The sequence below is a fragment of the Citrus sinensis genome, chromosome 5, assembly GCF_022201045.2.
Source record: "Citrus sinensis cultivar Valencia sweet orange chromosome 5, DVS_A1.0, whole genome shotgun sequence".
In the NCBI taxonomy this organism is placed as follows: Eukaryota; Viridiplantae; Streptophyta; class Magnoliopsida; order Sapindales; family Rutaceae; genus Citrus; species Citrus sinensis.
Window position 1 is genome coordinate 33,465,425 of NC_068560.1, and position 25,221 is coordinate 33,490,645.

General features: G+C 35.5%; 4 protein-coding genes across 7 annotated transcripts; 3 read left to right on the forward strand and 1 right to left on the reverse strand.

The window, feature by feature from the left end:
* Positions 1-4,262: 4,262 nt before the first annotated feature.
* Positions 4,263-8,490, forward strand: LOC102625796 (protein kinase STUNTED). Its single transcript, XM_006472798.4, has 10 exons — positions 4,263-4,676; positions 4,756-4,853; positions 5,126-5,375; positions 5,459-6,220; positions 6,312-6,560; positions 6,679-6,842; positions 6,941-7,020; positions 7,210-7,357; positions 7,448-7,597; positions 7,908-8,490. The coding sequence occupies exons 1-10, from the start codon at positions 4,508-4,510 to the stop codon at positions 8,148-8,150; spliced, it is 2,313 nt and encodes a 770-aa protein (XP_006472861.2). The 5' UTR covers positions 4,263-4,507; the 3' UTR covers positions 8,151-8,490.
* A 2,152-nt stretch (positions 8,491-10,642) lies between these two features.
* On the forward strand, positions 10,643-20,011 carry LOC102626085 (uncharacterized). Its single transcript, XM_006472799.4, has 10 exons — positions 10,643-15,835; positions 16,713-16,914; positions 17,013-17,163; positions 17,300-17,396; positions 17,558-17,632; positions 17,812-17,902; positions 18,093-18,363; positions 18,480-18,522; positions 18,596-18,699; positions 19,233-20,011. The coding sequence occupies exons 1-10, from the start codon at positions 10,804-10,806 to the stop codon at positions 19,662-19,664; spliced, it is 6,498 nt and encodes a 2,165-aa protein (XP_006472862.2). The 5' UTR covers positions 10,643-10,803; the 3' UTR covers positions 19,665-20,011.
* Positions 20,012-20,663: 652 nt separating this feature from the next.
* LOC102627248 (NAD(P)H-quinone oxidoreductase subunit M, chloroplastic) lies at positions 20,664-22,036 on the forward strand. The gene is made up of 2 exons (XM_006472804.4): positions 20,664-21,271; positions 21,601-22,036. The coding sequence occupies exons 1-2, from the start codon at positions 20,825-20,827 to the stop codon at positions 21,784-21,786; spliced, it is 633 nt and encodes a 210-aa protein (XP_006472867.2). The 5' UTR covers positions 20,664-20,824; the 3' UTR covers positions 21,787-22,036.
* LOC102626378 (uncharacterized) lies at positions 21,384-24,774 on the reverse strand. 4 transcript variants are annotated; one of them, XM_025096886.2, is made up of 5 exons: positions 24,562-24,774; positions 23,194-24,281; positions 22,836-23,043; positions 22,612-22,685; positions 21,384-22,104 (listed from the first exon to the last, which is right to left on the reverse strand). In XM_025096886.2, the coding sequence occupies exons 2-5, from the start codon at positions 24,223-24,225 to the stop codon at positions 22,033-22,035; spliced, it is 1,386 nt and encodes a 461-aa protein (XP_024952654.2). In that variant the 5' UTR covers positions 24,226-24,281; positions 24,562-24,774; the 3' UTR covers positions 21,384-22,032. The 4 variants fall into 4 exon arrangements, with proteins under 4 accessions (XP_024952654.2, XP_006472865.2, XP_006472863.2 ...); XM_006472802.4 differs by having other exon boundaries at positions 22,612-22,694; positions 23,194-24,322; XM_006472800.4 differs by having other exon boundaries at positions 22,612-22,694; positions 23,194-24,326.
* Between the last annotated feature and the right edge of the window lie 447 nt (positions 24,775-25,221).

Sequence of the window (25,221 nt, forward strand, 5' to 3'; positions counted from 1 at the left end):
AGTTGATATTAGAAATTAGGCGGTGGACTACACGCACGATGTGATGCGCATGGGACCCCATATCCGGTATCGGAGCTCATCACGTGCAGTACAATTCGTAAACAACGATCATGACCACCGTAGACTGCAACCTTTGCTGTTCCTTTCCGTCATTTTATTTCGGCTTTAACTTGGATTTTCTATCAGTTAATTTTGGTGAACAATGTTTTTTGTGTTCTTTTTTGGCCGTTTTGTTAACATTAGCCTTTTGTAAGTTTCGATTATGGTTATTCAGTGAGCAATTTTGTTTACCCTAAACTAAAATTGAGCAATTACGGATATTATTTTTGTAACATCTCGTAAAAGATATAGTAAATACTTATTTAGTGTCTATATTTTAATTTAAACGTCTCTTTATTCTTTATATTTTAATTAATATCTCAAAACATCTTTGTAGTTAAGGATAATACATTATTTCCTTTTTTTTCTTTTTATAATAATAGACTTTCAACAATATTCTTGATATTAATTAATATATGAACAAAAATTTTAATTAGTAATTAACTAATAATTATTTATTAGCAAATTAATTAAAAAATCAATGTAAAAGAACTAATATTTTATTGTACCCATACGATAATTTTACTAATAATTACCTGCCAATAAATGAGTATCATCCAACTTAAAATAGTGTTTCAACAGTCTTATTAAAAATTATTTCATGAAAAAATTAAATTACCAAAACAATACTAAAAAAATACTATAAGGTTTGTATAAATTTTTATGCTACTTTTAAAGTTAATTGATAAATTATTATTTTTCTTTTTATTTATATGCCAAAAATATTGTTGCAAGGGTATTATTGTAAAAAGAAATAAAAATAAGTGTAAGTATATAACATGTTTAATAATAGGAGTGTCTTGAAGTATTTTTCTAAATATAGGGACTAAACATACATTTAGTTTAAAATATTAAAACTAAATAAAATATTTATCCGAAATATATGATGTTATACTTGTGCTACTAAAATATTACTTTATTCATGTTGTACATGATTTTATAGGTATTAGATGGTTTAAGTGATTTTACAATAATTACATCTTAGTTATATTTTGTTTTAAATGCGCACTTGATAGGTGGGTATCATTACTCATCATATGAGAATAATTGAGATGACATTATCTCTTGTCTTAAAATAAGAGGACCGAGATTTGACCACTCACATGAATGATGAGTGGAAAAAAAGAATTAATTAGTGTTACATTAAAAATTACATTTAATTTAACTATAAAATTATCCATGATTTATGTAGATGAAGTAAAAGTCGCCCTAGTATTAATGAGGGTGAAAGGGTTGTGTGACCGAATCGCTTTATTTAGGAGACAATCCTGATTTAGGAGAGTCAGTAGATTTCTCATTTTAAAAAATATCAATAAATTTTCTATTTACCTTAATATACTTGTCGGTCATAAAATTAATTAAAAAAATGTGTAGCTGTCTCAAAAAATAAAAAACAAAAAATACGGAATTTCTGAAGTACGCAGAGAGCACGTGGCCATCAACTTGTGGATCACTTGTTAGTGCACGTGGGCCCCACATCAATAAAAAGACGCCACGTGTATGGTTTTGATTGGTAAACACGTGATAATAGTTTCACTCTACCTAGGTGCTGGGAGCTGAACGGTGGCCCGCTAGAGTGTACCTAGTCCTGGTACGCAGCGCCCATTCACGGGCTTTTCGCAAATTGTCGGTTACATTATGAACCAACCATATCGATGACCGAGTAACCTCCAAAATTTTAAACATTTTTTTTAGTAAACCAAATTATATTCTTACATCAAATAATCAATATATTTTGAACATAAGGTAAATCAAGATTTTTTTCCGGCTTACCCCTCCCACCCTCTAATTAGATGTACTCTCTTATATTTGAATCAGTGGCCTCTTATTTTTCACGACAAAAGTTAGATAATTTAATTTTTTTTAATAATATTTAAATGCGTCAACAGATAATAGTGGATAATTAAATATTTTTCATAAACTAAAGAAGAAGAAGAATAAATGGTTATAATTTTGTCAATTGCAAATTGCATAGTCATTACATCATAGTATGTAGAAATTATTAAGTAAAGCCGAAATTTGAATATTTTATCATGTTGGATAAGAGTAAGAATAATAGAGGAATTTAATATTTCAATGTCAATTATGCTATAATGACAATAGATTATAAATGATTTTTCAATATATTGAAAGTAACGAAGCATTCCGTTCATTGCCAAAATTGATAAATAACACGTCACTTCAAAAAAAAAAAAATCTCTTTTTAAGTATCATAAGATTTTATTTATATATTAATGCATTATACATGCTTTAACAAAAAAATTATACGTGAAATTTGTTAATGAATTTTTTTTCTTTTTTATAGCTTCATCTTTTGCTTAATTGCATTGCCGATACACGTTTTAGATATATATTTTATTTTAATTTTGTAAAATGACACCATGCCTAAAAATTCGTTAATTATAAAATTAAGAACAAAAGCTAAAGTACTTATTGTTTTAACGCGAGGAGGCGAGCAACATGGAGGCCCAACCGTCCGAAGGACGCCAGAAAGGCGATAATCACTTTTTTCAATCTATTAATTAACGCAGCTAATAATAATCTAAATGAAGGAAAAAGGCAATTATGAATAAAATATCTTTTTTCCCCTCAAAAAGGTAGAATATTAATGCGTGGGGAGACAAAAGTAATGGGAAGCGGAAAGACTTTGACTAGAAGAACAGAGAAAAGCTGAAGCTCACGCGCTTGGTAAACAAAATTTGTGGGTCCCGTTTCTTTTCCCGTGATTTTCAGCTCCAAATCTTTCACCAACTACCTTTGTAGCTCGTATATATCGCGAGAGTGAGTCACGCGCGGCTGGGTATTTTCACTATTTTGATTTGAACCTTCTCTCTTTTTTTTTTCTTTTTTTTTTTTTTATAATTAATCAACAAGTTGATATGAATTTATAGAGTACACTGCTAAGGCATTGTTAAATAAGTATAATTAATGAATTTATTTAAAATTAATTATTTTTAAATCTCGACGGGTCAAATTTTGTTTTAGTTGAAGTTAATTAGTTTAATTGATAACAATCGCCATCGCAATCGAATTCAATTATTCTCTAATAAAAACAAAAATAAATAGCGCATGCCTAACAAGTTAAAGATGATCACAGTCATACAAGATATCAACATTAGAAAAAAAATGATTTTAATTGAAATCGTAGATAAAATACTTAAATTAGTCATCGTTTGGTATTTTTTTTCATCATTAATAAGCGAAGTTTAAGCTCAAAATTAAATGTTAAATCCTCATAAATGTATGTTAGGCGTCCGTTTCATTGAATGCCTGATATGATTATTTAAATTTGTGGCCCAACAATCAAAATAAAAATAGGGAAAATATCCACCGTCTATCTATTTTTTACACCTTTTTTAAAAATACACAATTCCTTCATTTTTTGGCTGGAATCCACCAACAATTACATTTTTTTTCACTTTTCCACTTCCGTTTGGAATCCGTTAAGAAAACTAACGGAAACTTTAAAAAATGACCATTTTACCCCCAAAACGAAAATTACAATTTCACCTTAAAAATTACAAAAAATAATTAGATTAATCTAATTATTTTCCCCATCGGTCAATAAATAAATTAATTCCATAACCATCAAATGCATGTTTTTTTTTAAATATATCTGTAATTAGAATGCTAAATTATAACAGTAGTATTAAAAATAGCCCAATCTCACAAATCATCAATTAAATTTAAGATAAGTAGAGTTTTATTATTAATTGAGTTATAATCTCTAGTAGTTAAGATTTTTTTGTACTTCATTAAAGTACCAATAATGATATTCATCATTAAATCTTATTATTTTTGGTATTTTTTAAGGTGAAATTATAATTTTTGTTTTGGGGGTAAAATGGTCATTTTATTAAGTTTCCGTTAGTTTTCTTAACGAATTCCAAACAGAAGTGGAAAAGTGAAAAAAAATGTAACTTTAGGTGGATTCCAGCTAAAAAATAGAGAAATTGTGTATTTTTAAAAAATGTGTAAAAAATAGGTGGACGGTGGATATTTTCCCATAAAAATATCCCATACATTTTATAAGAGCAAATTATATCCAAACAATATCTCCGAGTGAAAAAAATTGGGGTCCCACGTCTCTTAGCAGGTGGGCCACGCCATGTGATCATCACCATCTTACAAACATTTAACCAATCGCTCAGACTCCTCCGCTCTTGCGTGTACTATAATAAAATCTCAATCTTCCCTCGGTTAACTTCTTTTTCTTGTCTGGTTGGCGAGCTTGAAAAGCAAACAAACTGACGGTTAAGCCAAAAAAGAAAGCAAAGCCTCGCCCTCTCCAAACCTCAACTCTCGTGTCGTACTTGTATATAAATTAACCTTCGAAGATGATCTCTTGCTAACTTCATGCAACAAAACGACAAGGGATTCGTCACGTTTGAGTGAGTTAAATTAGCAAATGAAAATGGTGCAGCAAGAAGGTGACGTCATTAGCTCCGGTGCTGGCCGGACGGTGGTGGTGGGTGTGAAGTTGGATACGCATAGTAGAGAGCTGTTGACTTGGGCTCTGGTCAAAGTTGCTCAGCCTGGTGATACTGTTATAGCTCTGCATGTTCTGGCTAATAATGGTAGGTTTCGAGTGTTTTTAGTGTGTTCTTGGTGATTTTTGGTTTGTTTTAATGATTATGTCTAATGGGTTGGGTGTAGCAATTGTGGATCGTGATGGCAAGTCTTCGCTTTTGTCGCTTGTTAAAGCTTTTGACTCTGTTCTTGCTGTGTATGAAGGTTTCTGCAACTTGAAACAGGTTTGTTTTTTCTTCAATTTTTTTTTTCTCACTTTCTCTGTTTTGGTTGGTGGGAAAATGGAGGAATTTGACAGAGAGAAAAAAAAAATCTTCTTTTTTACTGTTTTCTTCTGAATCTACAATGTGAAGTACACTGAGACTCTCTGGTTGCTACATTCATTCACATCATGATATGTTTCTACTTCTTTTTTATTGTCTCCGTTTTTCTGCAGTACTTTCTTGATCACAAAAGTGAAATTTTTAATGTTGGGTTTGTAAATAAATTCTTGCAGGTGGATCTTAAGCTTAAGATATGCAGAGGTACGTCAATTCGAAAAATTCTAGTTAGAGAAGCACAATCTTATTCTGCTACTAAGTTTATAGTGGGAACTGCTAAAAATCACCATACAATTCGGTCAACAACTTCCTTGGCTAAGTATTGCGCTAAGAAACTATCCAAGGATTGTTCGGTTCTTGCTGTTAATAATGGGAAAGTTGTGTTCCAAAAAGAGGGCTGTCCATCAACTGCGGGTGAATCAAAAGGTTTTGATGTGTTTTTTACTTTATCATTTTTTTCAGACATTTAATGGTGTGTATTAAAATCCTTGGTCCTCGGCTTTTTGCAGGAACTGAAGATCATCGCCGGAATAGTTTGCTTGATGTTATTCACCGGTCAATATCAATGAGCAAGATTACTGGACAAAAGAATTCAAAAGTAGTTACAGATGATGGTTCCAGTATAACCAGTAAGCCAGTTTATGATCTGGGTGGTTCTGTCATGAATTTGGAGCAGGCTTTAGTGAAAGCCCGTTCAGATTGCTCCGGTAGTGCAGCAAAACGGAATTGCTCTATTTGTGGACCGGTTAGAAATCTGCCAGATGGTTCTTGTAGCCAGAGTGAAGAAGAGTCCCCTAGTGATGGAGGTGCTGGAGATGAGTCTTTGGCTATAGTACCTGTGCAGAATGTAGAGGCAGCTTCAACTTCAATTACTATGCTGGTCAGACAATTGCCTGAATCAAGACCTGGATGGCCACTGCTCCGCCGTGCAATATTTCCAGACTGCCGAGCTCCTGACAGGTCTTCACTGAGGAAGATCTCTGTGGTTCAATGGGCTCTGCGGTTGCCCACTAGGCAACCTTCATATCTTGCTAATTCAGATGTTAAACAAATTACTTATGATCCAGGAGACAATGAATCAATCAATTTGAATGGAGATAGTGGTGCAATTGTTCCTGTAGGTAATGAGATAGTTAGTTCTCCACTTTCTACTGATCATGATTCAACGGAACTGCCAAAAGAATTGGAAGGTCTTCATGAGAAATATTCGGCAACTTGCAGATTGTTCAATTACCAGGATCTCCTCTCAGCAACATCTAATTTCTTGGCCGGTTTGTGCTGATCCTCAACTTAATAGAAACAGTTTATATTTTGTTTGTTGTGGAGTTTGGTTTTATCTAATGATATATTTTCCTATGCCAGAGAATCTGATAGGGAAAGGAGGCAGCAGTCAGGTTTACAAAGGTTGCCTTCCTGATGGAAAGGAACTTGCAGTGAAAATCTTGAAGCCATCTGAAGATGTAATAAAAGAGTTTGTTTTGGAAATTGAGATTATTACTACATTACATCACAAAAACATTATTTCCCTTTTGGGATTCTGTTTTGAGGACAATAACCTGCTCTTGGTTTATGATTTCCTCTCAAGGGGAAGCCTAGAAGAGAACCTTCATGGTATGTGAACACTTGATTTTTGCTTTAGAAACGGAAGATAGCTTTACAAATTGTTATATTGATTTTTTTTTTTTTAAATTGGAGTTTGCCCACATGTTTCTTTTGTTTTCTGATTCAGGTAATAAGAAAGACCCGGCTGCATTTGGTTGGAGTGAGAGATATAAGGTGGCTATGGGGGTGGCCGAAGCTCTTGAATATCTCCACAGTGGCAGTGCTCAACGTGTGATCCACAGGGATGTTAAATCATCAAATATATTACTGTCAGATGACTTCGAGCCACAGGTAACTTTTATTTTTGGATTTGTAAATTTTAGTGCTTAAAAGCGGAACACAAATCACAAATACGTAGATTTTTATGCTTTTCTTCTTGGTTTCCTCAGCTATCTGATTTTGGACTTGCCAAGTGGGCATCAACCTCCTCATCTCATATAACCTGCACCGATGTTGCGGGAACCTTTGGGTATGTAGTTTTGATTCTCAATCCCATTGCTTTCCTTTTCATGTTCAATTGTTGGTTCTTTTGATTCATTTCAAAGGGAAATGTAATCCACAGTGTTTAGTTGTTTCTGAAATTACTGGTAAGATTGGAAGACTTATCTGGGACAAAGGTTAATAATGCATGAATGAATGATAATGCTTTTTGTTGCAGCTACCTGGCTCCCGAGTACTTCATGTATGGAAAAGTAAATGACAAGATTGATGTCTATGCATTTGGTGTTGTACTCCTTGAGCTTCTCACTGGAAGGAAGCCTATAAGCAACGATCATCCAAAAGGCCAAGAGAGCCTAGTCATGTGGGTATGTACTTTGTTCTGTTGCAACTTACTGGTTACTGAATTGACCATTTGGATTTGTGCATTATTGAATGAATGAAACTACATTGTCCAGGCAAAGCCAATTCTGAGCAGTGGGAAGGTTACCCAGTTGTTAGATCCAGCCTTGGGCAACAACTATGACTATGACCAGATGGAGAGAATGGTTTTAGCATCTATTCTCTGTATCAGGCGTGACCCTCGAGCTAGGCCTCAAATGAGCCTTGTAAGTTATGGCTTCTCTGAATAATTTTTAGTCTAGTAAGAATGTCACGTAACTGTGGTGTGCTTATGACACATCATGCAGTAGCTTAATTGCAATAGCCTAAGTGCTGAACATCATCATGATGTTCTCTTTTTATATATTTAGTTGAGTACATAGTTTTCTGATAAAAAAAAAAGTTAGAGTACATAGTTTATTCCCCTATATGCGAAGCAGATGTTAAGTTTGTTTCTTTTTATGCTAAGGTTTTGAAGCTCCTCTTTATTCTCCTCTATTAGAAACAGATGTTAAGCTTGTTTCTTTTTATGTTAAGGTTTTGAAGCTCCTCCGAGGTGATGCTGATGTGACCAAATGGGCAAGGTTACAAGTTAATGCTTCAGAAGAATCTGAAATGCTGGATGATGAATCTTGCCCTCGTTCTAATCTCCAATCCCATCTTAATCTTGCATTACTTGATGTGGAGGATGATTCATTCTCCATGAGCAGCATTGAGCAAAGTGTCTCATTAGAGGACTACTTGCTAGGAAGGTGGAGCCGCTCATCAAGCTTTGACTGACCACATTACTGGCTTAAATCCCAAGTACAAATCATTCACTCGATGTGATTCTTTTATATATCATTTTACTTTACAGATAGGTGTTGGATGAGAGGATGTTTGATGGTGTGCCCTCCTCCTCCCCTTAGCAGCAGTCATATTATATCTATAGTTCAGATATGTTGGATTGTTTTTGTTTTTTTGTTTCTTAAAAAGGAAGTGTCGGCTTTCTTCATTGATCTCAACTGATCAATGGTTAATTGTACCATTTCCAAAAAGGAATGTGTTGTAACAATAACCGAGCAAAATTAACCATTGCTCTGGATTAATCCAAAGATGTAACTGCTTCCAAGTTTGAAAATTGGCTTCATAATCTGGAAAATTTACACTTCTTATTTGACCAGTTCAAAGTTTAACAAGACCATCAGATAAGCCATTTTATGTGTCACAAAATGCCTATGGAGTCCTTGGTCAATACTCTACTTGCTGCTATTATAATTGAAGTGGTCCTGCATTGCTAGTGGTTAAAGATTTCATTTTCTCCTCTTCAATCAACATATCCTTCGTTGGGGGTCCCCTGCTTACTTTCAGTCAATTAACTTTTCCTCTAGTGAAGGCTATCAGCTGCTTCCAACACCACAAAACAAGCAAGAACTGGTTAAGTCCGGATGGTGACAGTTGAACAAGTCTTCTCCACCGACACCACGGCTATTGTTGGAACTTCTTTCTCGTCCCCCATCACCCTGGATGATTTCTTTTTCTTGCAAAATCGTTTTTCTGTTACCTGAATCACCACAAAAGTCCACGTTTCTACCATTTCCAAATTTCATAATAGGTTCTCTGGGTGGATGAGAGTAAGATATCATCTCATCTCCCAGGCCAAAAAATAAAATAAAATTAACACTTGGTGGAGATATGTCCCTTTAGCTGACAATGCTTGCCTTGATAGAGGTATGCCGCAATTTTAAGTTAAAAAATCTTGACCAAGAATTGTTCACTAACAATTTAAGAAGGAAGGGTATGAAGTATGAACAATTTCTAATTCTGCAACATGCGGCAATTAAAATGTAGTTTTACCTGAAAATAACAATTGAAGAACATTTTATTGTATGATAAACTAATGTTGGATCAATAATTCGGGAACACTACTTTGCAAGTTGCAATATTGTATGATATACCTGTCATCTTAGTTATTGATCTTTATTATTAAAAAAAAAAATCTCAGTTATTAGTAATAACTAAATCTTTACAATTACAAACTTGTATCCAAACTTAAGATATGTAATACAAAACTGTAAGGGTGTGTTTACTTATACGATTAGGGAGTCAAAATTTAGACTGAGAATAATTGATGATATTTATTTATTAAATAAGAGAAAAATGAGAATGACATATATAGAACCCACATATTTTTTGGATAAAGAAATGAGGACTTAGTTCTCCGCCCGTGTGGATCAAGTCCTCATTTCTTAAACTCTCACATTTTATATCTATTGAATTTTTATAATTTTTAAATTACCCTTAATTAAGTTCATCATTTTATATTTTGGTCCCTATACAACTTTTGTAATATTTTCAAATAAGTCCTTTATTATCTATTATTATTATTGTTATTATTAAAATTAAAAATAATTATTTTGAATAATAATAATCAATATTACATTTTACTATAATAAATAATGACAACAATCAACTAAGGTTATTTTAATAAATTATAATAAATATTTTAATTCCATAAATACATTTATAGTATTATGGCTTATTCTAATTCTGGTTATGATTCCTACAAATAAAATAAACAATTTATAATGATTTTCATTTTTCATTTCAATTTTAATACATTCGAATTATCAATTAATAAATGCATTATGAATATAATAAGTTAAAAAATTGTGGCAAACTTCTTTTGACCATATGCATAAATTTTGACAAATATAACATATAATATCTAATTATTTTCCTATTAAAAATCCATCTTGATTAGAACTTAAAAAAATTGAAAAGAATCTTAATAAATTTTTTAAAAGAGCAATATCTACCATCCACCTATTTTTTTACACTTTTTTTAAAATACACAATTCTTAATTTTTTTTACTGAACTCTACCTAAACTTATATTATTTTGCACATATTTACTTCCGTCTTTAAAGTGTTAAGAGAATTAGCAAAATATTGTATAAATAATTTTTTTACAGGATAATTATCCATCCACCACTTTTTTTTTAATATACAATTTAAATTTTCTTTATTGAACTCCACTTAAAGTTATGTTATTCTGCACCTATTTATTTCTGTCTTCAAACAATGTCGTTGTAAAGTAATAATTTTATCTTTACGATGTTAGCAAAATTTTAACAGTATTATAATATGAGTGGATCAGTGAAAACAATATTAACTTTAAATGAAACATTAAAAAAAAATTGAAAAAAAATAATCCGCGAGTAATTACCTTTTTAAAAATAATATTCTCACAAGGGAAATCAATTAATATGAAAAATCCGAAGTGGGGAAGGTAGCAAGTTAGCAACAATCCAAAACCCGTAGAAGCAAAGTCAAAGGCCGAAGTGGAAACACAAAACCCACCACCAAGAAAAGAGCAACGAATGAAAGCGGAATTTTGATCAGCAAAAACAAGAAACAAGAAGAAGAAGAGCCGCCGCGGCCAGTGATGAGTTATGGATTCTCCGTACGTTCATCAATCAAGGTATGTTACAATTTCTTCTTCTCCTCCTCCTTCAAACCCAAATCTTTATCGCCCTCAAATTTACCTTGCACCCCCGCCACCTCATCGACCTCCGCCACCACACCCGCCGCCACAACAACAATTACTCCCACCTCCTCCGCCACCTCAGCAATTATACCACCACTGCCAGCCTCCTCCCACTGTCCCACCTCCTGTCCAAAAAGTTTCTTTCAATTCCCACCATTCGCAGTTTCAATTTAGTCCCAATTTTAGCCCTAACCCTAAACCCCAAAACCAGTACCACCACCAACGAAGTAACGATTTTGCCCACCGAATTTCAATTAACGATGATCGTCTACAGCAACACCAACAAACTGATCGTCGTCATCATCATCATCGCCAGCATCCGGTGGCTGATTTTGAGGCCCGGCAGGATGTGTGGGATCGGCATCCCAGGATTCAGCCTGATCATCGTCCGGTTGTTAGTAGGTTGGACCGCCATCATGAATTTGATCACCGACCATTGTCTCCTTATCGGTCAATGGATAAGATTAAGCATGAATTAGACACAACAAGTTATAGGTTTAGAGAAAGGTATAGCAATGATGTTGTTCAATTTGAGCATACAGGTAGCAATAATAGTAATCAAAGGGTAGACTTTGTGTCACATCGTAGTCAGTTTGTGTCAACTTCTGATAGATTGAATTCCAGTAATTATGATAATCAACATGGTTCGCAGTTTGATAGTAATGAGTTGATGAGCAACAATGTCAGAGATGTGGGTTTAAATAGGCCGGTGTTCAAAGAGAGAGAGAGTCGTGATTCTTTGCTTGGAAGGGGGTCAAATAGTGAGAATAGTGGTGATGGGGTTAGGGCTTTTAGTGGAAAGCGCGAGTTTTATGCGTCTGATGCAGGAAGATATGGTAACAACAGAGGAAGCAGAGAGCACAGTTATGAGTATAATAGAACCCCGAGGAAGCAAGTACAAAAGAAGAGTGCACTTTTGAGAATTCAGAAACCTTATTACAGGAATAGAGATGATGGAGAGTTACATCATTCGAACTATGAAATAAAATCTGGTTCATTTAGAGGGAAGGACCAGGTTGTGTTTTCGGATCGTGATGTCGGTGAACATGAACAGAGAGAGGGGAGTCCTGTGGAGCTAGATGTTTCTTTCAAATCTAATTCACTGGTGGCCAAGGCAATTGTGGCAACTTCAAGTTCTGCCATTGTTTCTGACGCAAATTTAACCCCCAAGAAAGGAAACACCAGGAAAATTGTGATGTCTAATAAGGATCATTCAAGTTTACAAATGAATAAACCCCTTGACAGTAGTAGAAAGCTGGGTGGTTCCAGAGATGCAGTGAATAATGCCTTGGTCTCTGAGGATAAGGACTCAAAACAGGCTGAAAAGAAAGTTGCACCTTCTTGTGCTAACAAGTGTGATACTAATTCAAATCCTTGTTCCAGTGGGAGTAACACTTCACCTGCAAAGATTACAGTGGAAAAGTTAAAGAGCATTGTTCCAGAAAAATGTGGCACTACTAAAACATCTGCACTTAAGGTTGCAAAGAAGAAAAAAGTTGCAAAGCGAGTAGTGAAGAAAGCCATAAACCCTACAGTGCATGTTTCCGGTTCTCAACCAACAGAGAAGCTGGATGAACTTTTGAAAGCAGATGCCTCTACACTTGGTGCACCTGCAGCCTCTGTGCTTAAAATGGGAGTAAAACCTTCAAAAGACAAAATTTCTTCTGCTGCTATGGCTTCAGGTCACCTTGATGATTTGCAAGCTTATACATATGAAGCAAACATGTCACCTGGAACTGAACAAGTGGGTGGATCTCCAGAGACTGCCATGGTATCAAAGGAAGTTAGCACTGACGGTGATTCCTGTGCCCCATGTGTCACTAAGGTTAAGAGAAAGAGGAGTGGCTCAATTTCTCCTTTGGCTTGTTCAAGTCATAAGGAAACTAAAATTGATGAGGGTTCTGTAAATGCTGATGGTTGTTTGCATGTATTAAATACTGCCTCAAACTTTGACAAGGATCTAACTAAATTACTAAATGAAACTAATTTTTCTGACATTGGTGGTCTTGAAGGTGCTGACAAGCATTTTTGCCACAATGGGCACTCCTTATTGCATGAAAATTCTGAAACAAAAGAATATTCAGATCCTTTGCTTAGAGAAGGAAGAAATATTAATTCCGATTTGAAAAGCTTGGAGGAAATCAGAAGGCATGAGGTTCATGTAAATACTTGTAGCTCTGCACATGGGATGAACACCACCACAAGTTGCAACATTGGTTTACTTAGCTCACAGGAAAAGATGACTGATTCTGAGGTTGGCATTCTGAATGCTTCTAGTAAGCAGCCTTGCAAAGGTCAGATGAGTTCCTCAGTCAATAGCAGTACCGTGGAAGGATGTCCATCAGTTATGCTTCCTGGAAGATGTGAAATATCTGCTTTTTCAAGTTCAGAGGAAACTGATTTCCACAATGCTTCCACACATGTAGACCACTCTAATGGTGACAAAGGCAGCTGCTCAGGTTCTGACCGTGTTATTATTAATTCAGAAGAAATTAACCCTGGTACTGGTGATTATAATGGTAGGCAGCTGGCAACAAATGAGGTTACCATTGCAATTGAAGGTGGTCATGCCGGAGGACTTGCAAATACTATGTTTTCAGTAGGAAGCCGCGAGTTTGGTATGTCTAATAATACTGATAAGTGCAAAGTTATGACTTCTGTATCAGATTTCCCAGATGCAATGGTAAGTGATATGGACACGGGGCCTGTAAAAGCATTTAGTTCTGTGCAGTCCTTGAATACAGCTTTATCTGTAAAAGATTCTTTTCCTGTAGAAGTTAGGGTTACTGAAGGCTTGGATGTTGGCTTACAATCAAGTTCAGATGGATTAAGTGTTTTCCGCGGGCACAATTCAACAGGTGGATGTTCTGAGGCTAATGTTTCAGAAAGCAGTGGTCTTAATGGGTCTTCACCTGAGAACAGAAAAAGGAGAAAAGTGTCTGCTAACCATCCTGGATTTACTAGTGAGATTGTACCTCAGATCAGTGAGGGACCTGTAACTCCAGATCTCTCTACATCTGGTGTAGAGTTGCCATCCAATTCTACTGAGGGTCAAATGCATCCAGAAGAGGGAGTTGCAGTCTCTAACATGGATACTCTGTGTGATTCCAGTTTGCCACCTTGTCCAGATGGAATCACAGTATTGCTTGACAGTGGTTCGGCTCAGATATCCTCTGAAGTTGCAGTTTCAGTTCATACAAATGCCTCTGGGTTTGGAGATGATAGTTTGAAAGTTGAGCCTTGTATCGTTGAACCTTCTTTAGCTTTTGGGGAATCAGACAATGCAAACGTACGGACCACCTGTCCACCAGGATCTGAAGGTAAGCAGATAGTAAATGAAGACCCAGTTGTGGATGGAACTAACTATAACAATGAAGATATGTGTACGGAAAAAAGTAAGATGGAAAACATAGAGGCATTTGTTGTAGAAGAGCAAGTTAAAGCTTGCAATGTGACCACTGAATTTGTAACTCCTGAACATCAGTCTTCAGACTTGAATAAAATATTGCCTGCTACAGATGTGGAATCTGATTGTTGTCTCCTTGAAAGGGGTGATTTGTCTCGTGCATATCGAGCTTTGGTTGCTGATGGTGATGGAGTTTCTACTACAAATTCCTATGATGAAATGATGGAGTTTGATTCTATATCAGAATTGGGTTCTCCGGAAATCTTGTCTACCGTCCCTGTTATGAATGCGCTGAATCATGAAGCATCTGCTAGCCAGATTTCCAATGAAAAGGTTTGCCGGATTGAGAAAATACCAAGTGAGGAACCTGTGGATGAAGGTTTCTTTAATTTATCTGCCCATACTTCACCATCCGAGCATGCAAAGATTAATTTAAAGTTGGATGATATGTTGGAAAGTGCACATTTAGTTGCGCAGAGAACTGTATCACTGCCAGCACAGGATGTTAAAGATACTGGTCTCACTCTAAACCCCATGAGTGGAGAAACTAATGGGAAGAAGCATCAAGCGAGTCATTGTGTTTCCAGGATTCATCCAAGACGTTCATCTTCTGTGTTTACTGCTTCTAGGGATTTGGCCTCTTCAACCCGCACCACCTGCACCACAAGGCCCCGAACATGGCATCGGACAGAAAGTTCATCTGCCTCTCCTGCTCCAGGAAACAAGTCTTTGTTACCTCCACAGAATCAGTTGCCGAAAAAGGTTGCTAAGTATCAGAGTATGTCTTACATTCGCAAAGGTAACAGTCTTGTTAGGAAACCTGCTCCAGTTGCTGCGGTTTCCCAAATTTCTCATGGTTTGACTTCTTCAGTTTATTGGTTGAATTCTTCGGGGATAGGTGAATCAAAGAAGACCAGAGGATCTGAGGGTGGTGCTGATGTAGTTGACCCACCAAGTTTCTTAAGAGGAGTGAATGCTCCTTTAGAGAGGCCAAGAACACCCCCTTTGCCTGTTGTTGCCAAAGTACCAAATCATGCTACCTCTTCAACAGGGGATTACACATCTTCCCCTGTGGCAGAGCCTCTTCCTAATGGTTGCTCTGAGACAAAATCAGATACTCAGAAACTTATGGAAATCAACGATGAGCTAAATTTTTCTAATGCTGCTTTAAATATTTCTAAAACTCCTGTGAATCAAACTGGTTCAGTTAATGGTTTGGAAAGCCAGGGTGAGTTGAATGATGGGACTTTGTGTACTTCAAATGTAAAGAGGATAACGTATTTGAAGCGAAAATCAAATCAGTTGATTGCAGCTTCAAATGGTTGTAGCCTATCTGTTCAAAACCCTGATAAGACCCAAAGCACCGCCTCAGATGGATACTACAAAAGACGAAAAAATCAGCTAATAAGGACTCCATTGGAAAGTCACATCAACCAGACAGTCTCCTTGGCTGATGGCTCTTTCACTTCGGAGGGGGAAAAATGTGCAAAGGACATCTTCAGAAGATCTGATATGAGCCAGTCTTATAAAGGTCTGTGCGGATACTTGTAGCTTATTTATTTATTTATCGAAAATGGTATTTAATGAATCATTTTTTTTTATTTGATTTTTTTACACAGAAAATGGACAAATTGATAATAGAAAAGAACATGTTATTGAATGTTTTATGCTCAGTTGAAAGTCTTGCATTAGTAAATTAATTTATCTTAGATTGCATGAATTTTTCATTGCCATATGACCCCTCCTATTTATTTTGTTTTACTTTTGAAAATATGGGATTTCTACATCAGTTTGTTTTGGAATTTGTATTCCTTATTACTAAAATAGGATATGTATAATATTAATAAAAAAGGATATATGTATGGATGATGTAATCAGTGCGTTCTTATACATAACTTTTGACAATCATGTGCATGAATGGGGCATGGTCTACATTTTCCTAATTAAATTCCATGGTAATGTTTATTTTGATCATTTAATAATGTAACTCATTTTCTGTATTTTGGTGATTACAACCTAGAGGTTTTTGTGCTGATTTGTCATGTTATTTAAAATTCTAATCTTGCGCCTTTACCAGAATATTGTTTTTCATGTTTTACTTTATATTCTTAGTTGGTGACTGGTGTTATTTGTTTCAGTTCTACTATTTTTCTTAAATAACTTCCTGATAGAAGAGCTTGATGACTTAATTATTTTAAATCCACAGTCATTGTAGATGGAGGCTGTTATTCTGACTGTTCTTAGTAATTAAGTAGCTTATGCTGATTTGTGCCACTTGTTATTAGCTATGGGAATTTAAATTTTGTTAGTTTGTATACCTCTATAATATATTGGGGCAGAAAAATGAGCTAGTTCATTTCTTCATTATATTTGTTTAGAGAAATTTTAATTGAGTTGTTAATTTGCAGCTGTAAAAAAGATTTGTAAACCTATCAGATTCTCCCTGGTTTGGACGCTGAATAGTATGCAGTCATCAAAAAGTGATGATCATTTTTTGTATCGTGGGAAGGTCTTACCTTCCCTGTTTCCCTGGAAAAGAACACTATACTGGAGACGTTTTGTGCAGGATCCAGTTTCCATTTCCAATAATAGCTCTTTATCTGCAATTAGGTACGTTAGCATGTGATGTGCTTGTATTTCTGCAGCTACTTTCAGTTTTATGATAATTGTATTAATTGTCCAAGCAAATGATATCATTATTCTTTCAGTCGAAAATTGCTGCTGCTGAGAAAGAGAGATACAGTTTATACAAGGTCAAACCATGGATTTTCACTCCGAAAATATAAAGTATTAAGTGTTGGTGGCTCTAGTCTAAAATGGTCGAAATCTATCGAAAATCGCTCAAAGAAAGTTAATGAGGTTAGACTAACACACAATATCAGATCGTCTTATATTTTTTTGAAATGCGTAACATTTTTAAGCCGAGTAATGGTTGATTGCAAATGAAATTTTCTTTGTACCTGTTAAACAATATCATTTTCATTGTATATTATAGGAAGCTACATTGGCGGTTGCTGCAGTTGAGAAGAAGAGACAAGAAAATGGTGCTGAATCATTTGCTTCTGAGACAAAGATCAGAATTCGCTCTTGCAGTAAGTCACTTGGTAGTATTAATTCTCGGGATGTATCCTTCAGTGTACTCCTGTTAATGATGCTTTAATGATTAAGCTTGTAATTGCAATTCAATGATCTTGGAGTTCTGAGTGACATTATTTTATTTTATTATTCATTATTATTTTTATTATATTTGCAGGAGAACGCATATTTCGCATTGGTTCGGTTCGCTACAAAATGGATTCTTCAAGACGGACCCTTCAGAGGATATCAGGTTACAAGGGTCTTGTTTCCTTCTTCTATTCCATGTTTACATATTAATTTTTCCGTTTACATTCCTAAAGTCGCGTTGATGAATGTTGAACCGTATGTTTCTTTGACTCACATGCTACCAACTAACTGCGTAACGAACTCTACATTTGTTGGTCTTGTGACTTCTTATAATCTGCGTAGATGATAGCTCACCATGTGCTGCCGGGCCTGCTTTGGAAAAGAATGCCAAGAAATCTTATATTCCAAGAAGATTAGTGATCGGCAATGATGAGTATGTTTATGTATTTTTTTAATCTACTACATCTCTATTTTACTCTCGTCCCCACTTCTCTTTCCTTTCCTTCTGTAAGGAGTTTCTCTGCAGTTTATACTGGGTACTCTTAGCAAATATGCTTTTTCATAAAGTTCTGCTTATCTACAGAATTAATGTGATTGGGTATAAACGGATTCAATGTTGGCAGATATGTTCGAATTGGCAATGGCAACCAGCTTATTAGAGATCCAAAGAGACGAGCTCGTGTTTTGGCAAGTGAAAAAGTAAGGTGGAGTTTGCACACAGCTAGATTGCGATTAGCTAGAAAGCGGAAGTATTGTCAGTTTTTTACAAGATTTGGCAAATGCAACAAGGATAATGGGAAATGTCCGTATATACACGATCCCTCCAAAATTGCTGTCTGCACAAAGTTTTTGAAGGGTTTATGTTCCAATTCTGACTGCAAATTGACTCATAAGGTTTATGACGGATCTGATTCATAAGTCTACCCAAGGGGATGGCTTAATTTTACTTGTTTCAATGATATTTTTTTTATAAATAAATTACATTTATCTGTGATTTCTTTTTCATGCAGGTCATTCCAGAACGAATGCCTGATTGCTCTTATTTCCTGCAAGGTGTTTTAGTTTGTTATCCTGTGCTTTTATCAAACTACTTAACATACACAGAATTCTAACAAGTTTCCTGTAGGTTTATGCACCAACAAGAATTGTCCATACAGGCATGTACATGTGAATCCAAATGCCTCTACTTGTGAAGGATTTCTTAAGGGCTATTGTGCTGATGGTGATGAGGTAATGTATTCATATAAATTGCCCATTCTTATGCTCGTCTGAAATTTTTGTTCTTGGGTTATGTATCTATTTTGTTCAGTCGTATGGTTTGTTATGTTTCCGATTTGATTCCAGTCATTTTTTTGGTCCTTTTTGAGAGGATGAGTCTGTGCCAACCATCAACGTCAAAACTAGACTCACTTCCATGCATCTTTTGCCCTGAAGAGGGACTTGAAACTCCCATACCATCTTTTGGACAAAGAAGCCTGAAATATGAGATTTAAAAGGAATGAGAAATCATAAGTACTGTTTATTCCCTTAAAGATATGGGTTGACAAAACCTAAAGCAGCTCTACATTTTGTTCGTAGTAAATGCATGAATTACAGCACTACAACTTTTAAGTAGAAAGGATTACACTGTTGCTTGCTTGATATTTTCTCACCCTGTTGTGTGATTGTTCTTGAAAACATTTTTTCCCTCCCTCTTGATCTACACACTGCACCCAACCCCACACTAATTTCAGTAAGTAAATGGAATACATCTCTGCTCTCAGTGTCGGAAAAAGCACAGCTATGTCTGCCCTACTTTCAAAGCAACAGGCTCCTGTGCTCTAGGCGCCAAATGCAGGCTTCATCACCCAAAAAGCCGAAGCAATGGAAAGAAAAGTAGACGATCAAGGAAACCGAAGAACACTCACGGGCGCTACTTTGGTTCTATGCTTGTTGAGGACTCTGAGTCTCAGACAGCAATGTCAGAAAGGCCCACTGTACAAAATAATGGTAATCTGTTTGTTGAAGGGAAACTTGTGGATTATATTGGCCTTGATGTAAGTGACAAAGAAGCTGGGGAAACTAACGATGCATTACATGAGCTGTTGGATTTCAATGACAGCGGTGCCTCAGAGTTACAATTAGATGATCTTGATGAGCTCATCAAACCCATTCGTATAATGAACAGTCACCCTAGTTCTTATTCTACCGGGTGAACTACATTTGCGGATTGGTTTGTTCCTGTGCGAGATGGGTGTGTTCCCTCATTCTTGTACACTCACCCTGGAAGTTACCTCACATGGCACAAACCTTCTTTCGGATGAAGATCAAAACGGATGGTGAGTTGAGACAATCCTGATCAGGCTGCTTGTGGGGACATCTTTAGATACTTTTTGGGGTCTTACAAGGGTGGTTTTTGTTGTTTTTCTTGTACTGCATGTATAATATATATATATATATATATATATATATATATATTTAACTTTAAATTTCTCATGATGTACATATGTATATTACAAATTAAGGAGAATTAGAAATGAAATGAAATAATGTTACAAAAGCTTTTTGGAGTGTTTGTCTCATTTATATGTTGTGTTTACTTTCCTTCTCATCAGCAAAATTGTGGTTTTGGATTCAGTTTAGCTTTGTTATGATTTTCTTGTTGATTTGAATTTAAAATAAAATAGACAGAATAATTTTCGAATCGGGTTAAGCTGCGGCCGCCGGTGGTGTCCACATGGAAGGGGGAAATTGGGAATGGGATATATAGAAGAGGATAACAATCACAATCTAAGATGAGTTTATATCTTATAAAAAGTAAGAGTAATAATATAGTTATAAGCTCCTATATAATTTTTTTTTTTTTTGTATAAACTGATGTGACATGATTAAATTGATTAGATTAAATATTTGTTAGTCTGATTTGTTTTTATTATTTTATATTTTTATTCAATCAATAAGTTAATATCAAATTAATTTGTATAAAATAAATTTATACAAGAATTTTGTGGTTGTATTATCACAAAAAAATTAAAGATTCAATCAAAATTAAATTAACTAAACTTTTAAAATGATTTCACGGGACTTGATGTGAATTTTTTTTTTTTTTTGATATGTTACGTACTAACTAAGAATACAAAAGAAAACAAGATATATTCATGGTATATATTTCCCCATATGTTCACCACCACACACTGAACTAAATCAAAACAAAGGCAGCTTATCCATCTCCACACCACCGCGCCCCCCCCCCCTTCTCCAAAAAAAAAGGAAAAAGAAAAGGATCCCAATTCCGTTAGTCTTTTGCCAAAAACTCCTAAGACTCGGGTGCTGAAAAAGAGCTGTCCCAAGCTAAGCTACAAACACAAGTTATAAAATGGCCACAACTTCCATTAACATGGCTTCTGCAAAATTCTCAATGTTGGGATGGATTGGAGGGAAAAGAGAGCTGAAAAAGAAAAGGGTAATATCGATTTCAGCTCAGCAACAAGCTGAAGTTGAAGAGTCACGCTCAAAGCAAGTGAAGGAGAATGAAAACCAAGCTCAGGTGAAGCAGCAGCAGACACCGTTGAGGCCAGTGGAGCCGCAGACAAATGTAAGGAGCAAAAATATGAGCAGAGAATATGGAGGGCAGTGGCTGAGCTGTGCCACGAGACATGTGAGGATTTACGCCGCATATATTGATCCTGAAACCTGGGAATTTGATCAAACACAGATGGATAAGCTCACTCTTATTTTGGATCCTACTAAAGAATTTGTGTGGACTGATGAGAGTTGCAATAAGGTTTTTGCTTATTTCCAGGAGCTTGTTGATCACTATGAGGTATTATTCATATAAACTAATGAAATCCTATTATTCTACCATTGTCTGAGAAATAGGAAATCAGCTGAGGCTGATTAGTTCTATATAAAATTAGAGCTGAAAAGAAACCAAATGAATCTAAAGCCAAAATCACATATAATTTGTGATTCTGTTTCTTGAAACAACTATACGTATTGTATCTATATCGAAGAGGATAACTTTCACCATACACGATAAATAACAAATCCGCCTCATCTATCATCCTAAATGAACATTTACAATAGCTCTCAACTATGTTTCTTTTGTTGATTCCCTGTTCTGCCTTCATTGAGAACTGATGAATGATGCAGGGCGCCCTGTTGACAGAATACACACTCCGGCTGATTGGTTCTGACTTAGAGCATTACATACGGAAACTGCTATATGATGGGGAGATTAAATACAACATGGATGCAAGGGTACTAAACTTCAGCATGGGGAAGCCCCGTATCATGTTCAATAACAACGAACTCCCAACTCAAGATGTTGCACAGTGATAGATTAAGGATCTTACAGAAATGGGTAGTGAAATGAAAGTCAATATATCCAGATGTACCATGATGTTCCACAAGCATTCAAAGAGTTTCTCCAAGTGGCCTGTGTCCCTCAAGATAATGCAAAAATGCATCCTGTAGAAAACCTTCATGATACAGGCTTTGTTGTTTTTGCTTACATGCTCGCTAGGTCTTATACCCTTATCTTGTTGTGATCTATATAGAAATCTCAATTGAAGGCAAAATTTTTTAAGTCAGTGGCAGTATGCTTAAACATTCTGAGTCCAACCAAGGCTTAAATTGTCCTTCGTGAGACAAATTCTGGAAAAAAAAAAAATGAATTCCAAATTTATCAATCAGTGAATGCCATAATTTAGGTTTCACAGCATATGCATGTCAACTGCAGGCACACGAATAAAGATATCTACGTACACACGTGGGTATAAGAATGCATGTCTGCAACACTGAAAAAAACCGTCCATTTCGATGGATCATGATTAAATGCAAATAAGGAAAAATTAAAGCACTGAAAATCCATACAAGTCCATTTCAAAATTTTTGACATAGACTTTAATTAAATTTATTACAGTCACAGAGTCATCAGTCATCAACATGTATTAATACAGTATGGTACTAGCTGGCCATTTGATTGATAGAAGTTGGGGAAAAAAAAATCAAATATTCTATGATAACTTAAGAAAAATAACTAATACAAGATCAGGATGTTGGTAGATTGTGTTTGCATTTAAAAACTAGCTAAACTTAATCACTTTTTCACATCATTCCTTTAAATTATCATTACAAGTTAAACTGAAATAAAGCACTCACCTGCAAATAATAGAAAAGTCCACGTAGGAGATTCAAAATCCTAGGTTTATCACGACGAGCCTGCTCAATTAATGCTGCAAGATCTGAAAATGTATCAGAAATCAATTAGTAGGCTTAATATTCTACAAGAAACTACAATTTAATAAGAAGCAAACTCGATGTGTGTGGAAAAAGAAAAGGCATTTGCAAAGCCTCAGAAAACAAACACATATGAATAAGCCTACCAGGATAGTAATCAAGATATGACTTGCCGTCAGAATCAAGCCGTTCACCATCATGTTCCAGTGGCTTTCGGCAAGATGCTTCTAGCCTACGCCTATTGCACTCCTTTCTGTCATAAGGCTTTAGAAGAATTTCTTTAAGCTTCTCTCTGAATTCATATTGGCTGCTTCTTGTAATAATTTCTCTGCAGCCTTCATCACCTATAGCAACCTTTTTATTGGTGAAACGCAGAAACAATACACAAAACAAAAATGATCCAGATTTAGAACTCAAAAACATACAATATCAATTTTTAAGATAATAAGTGAGAAATTCTGAATAAGAAAACAAGAATAGCTGCAACAGGAAAAAAGTACTTACAAATAAAGTATCATTTTCATCTGAAAATGGATTATGGTCCAACACAACAACTTCTGAATCAGAATCACTCTCCAAATATGCAACTTCTTTACCATTGTTACGAACATATACCATATGTTGACCATCCTTCACAAATTTCATAAATTCTAGCAAGCTCTCATGTGACAGCTCAGACATACCCTCATTACTTCTTCTTTTTAATTGACTCCTCAAAGTTTCTCTGAAGCACTTGGTTTTTCTTCCCCTTGAATTGCTCCATATAACCTTTCTTGGGCTCTCTGTCTGTCTTGTCCCTAAATTACTCCTAGAAGTCAGTCGTAGGCTCTTGGTCTTTTGTCTTCTTGAATTACTCCCCAAGCCCCTTCCCGAGCTCTCCAGTTTTTTTCTCCCTATGGTACTCCTTTGAACTCTCCTTGAGCATTCACACTTTTTTCTCCCTAAATTGTTCCTCAAAACCGTTTCTGGATTCTCATACTTTACAACTATAGATGTCTTGTTATCAGAATTATCAGAAGCAAGCTCAAGTACATACGATTTCCCATCTTTTTTTAAATGATTAAGGAACATCAAATAGTGAGGATCAAAAACATCGCTGAAGTTATCCTCATCATTACTACCACCAGCATAATCCACACACCATTTCCCCCCTTTTTTTAAATTATCAAGGACCACAATATAATCAGCATCAGGTACACCTTTAATGTTATCACCACCACCACCATCATCAGAATAGTACATGCACCTAGCATCAGTACCACCAACAACATCAAAATCAAGATTCCGTTCCCAATAATTCAAATACTTATCATAATCTGAATCAACATTCACTGCTTCTACAGGAGCATCATTATTTCCGTTACTTTGGTTTACAGTTTTCTTCAGAGCCTTACGGCTACTAGAACCAAGGCCAAGGTTTAAGCCTCTCCGCTTCCATTGCCTACCCAACCTCAAGTCAAGTGAAAATTCGGAATCTCCCCCCTTGAGTTTGCCAACTGAATCACTGGCATTCTTACCCCTCGAAACCAGCCCCATCCTCTCTATTTTCCAATTTCTCAGCAAATTATTCCCCTCACTAAATGCAAACTCCGCTAAAAAGGAAAAAAATCGAGCTTCTTAGTTCTGTTTGAAACTGGCTGCCCAAAAAAAAAAAAATCCAAAAAGACCAACGCCAAACACACGTACAAATATCAACAACGCAAGAGTATACACTAAAATAATGTGCTAACAAAAAGAAAAAGGGCTGACACAACAGAGAAATCCAAGAATACCACATTGACGACATTAATGATTCACTCAAAATAAAGCTGCTACATCCAACATAATTAACAAAACTAAAGTTGTAGAAATGGGAAAAACTTCAAAACAGACCTGAAACGATCCGCTTGTTGCTGATAACAACAGTAACATTAAAAGCACACCATTAAAGACTTGGTAACAGGTCTTCGGGCTTGTCACTTACAGGTTCGTTACTTGCTTAAATGTCAAACGTCAAAAATCCGAATTCTTCAGGCCTGAGCTACAGTGTAGTTCTTATGTACTTCTTATACTAGTCTCTCTGTTTCCATTTGTCCTTTCATTTCTTGCCCAAATGACGATCCTGCCCTTCCATTTTTACGGTCTCTCTATGTCATGACATTGCTCGACCCTACACGAACCAATTTTCTGTACGACATTTCATACAACTTTTATTCCAAAGTATAAATTGTACGACTTGTCATATAAATTTTAAGCTCTGTATGGCATGTCGGCTTTTTTCAGCAATGACGTTTTTTTTTTTGCCAGGAAATTGTTATGTTACACAATCATTTATGTTACATGATTAGGTAGCAGCCGTTTGATTTTCATTCAATAATTATGTAAATATAAGATAATAAAATTATATTATTTTTATAATCATTAGATTAAATCTAACGATTACTATATAATCATGTATGTTACATGATTATGTAACATAATAAAAACCTTTATATTATACACTTCGCAAGAGGGTTATCTGTGGCAGTGCAGATGTCTAATACGGAGTTTAAA

Bases quoted from the DNA above. Each gene is read 5' to 3' on its own strand.
- LOC102625796 (XM_006472798.4), top strand. From the start codon at position 4,508: ATGAAAATGGTGCAGCAAGAAGGTGACGTCATTAGCTCCGGTGCTGGC. The intron at 4,854-5,125 runs GTTTGTTTTTTC...AAATTCTTGCAG, and splicing joins GTTTCTGCAACTTGAAACAG to GTGGATCTTAAGCTTAAGAT. The intron at 7,021-7,209 runs GTATGTAGTTTT...TTTTTGTTGCAG, and splicing joins GATGTTGCGGGAACCTTTGG to CTACCTGGCTCCCGAGTACT.
- LOC102627248 (XM_006472804.4), top strand. From the start codon at position 20,825: ATGGCCACAACTTCCATTAACATGGCTTCTGCAAAATTCTCAATGTTG. The intron at 21,272-21,600 runs GTATTATTCATA...TGAATGATGCAG, and splicing joins AGCTTGTTGATCACTATGAG to GGCGCCCTGTTGACAGAATA.
- LOC102626378 (XM_006472802.4), bottom strand. From the start codon at position 24,225: ATGGGGCTGGTTTCGAGGGGTAAGAATGCCAGTGATTCAGTTGGCAAA. The intron at 23,044-23,193 runs GTAAGTACTTTT...ACCAATAAAAAG, and splicing joins ATGAAAATGATACTTTATTT to GTTGCTATAGGTGATGAAGG. The intron at 22,695-22,835 runs GTAGGCTTATTC...ATACATTTTCAG, and splicing joins ATATCTTGATTACTATCCTG to ATCTTGCAGCATTAATTGAG.
- LOC102626085 (XM_006472799.4), top strand. From the start codon at position 10,804: ATGGATTCTCCGTACGTTCATCAATCAAGGTATGTTACAATTTCTTCT. The intron at 17,397-17,557 runs GTAAGTCACTTG...TTATATTTGCAG, and splicing joins GATCAGAATTCGCTCTTGCA to GAGAACGCATATTTCGCATT. The intron at 18,364-18,479 runs GTTTATGACGGA...TTTTTCATGCAG, and splicing joins ACTGCAAATTGACTCATAAG to GTCATTCCAGAACGAATGCC.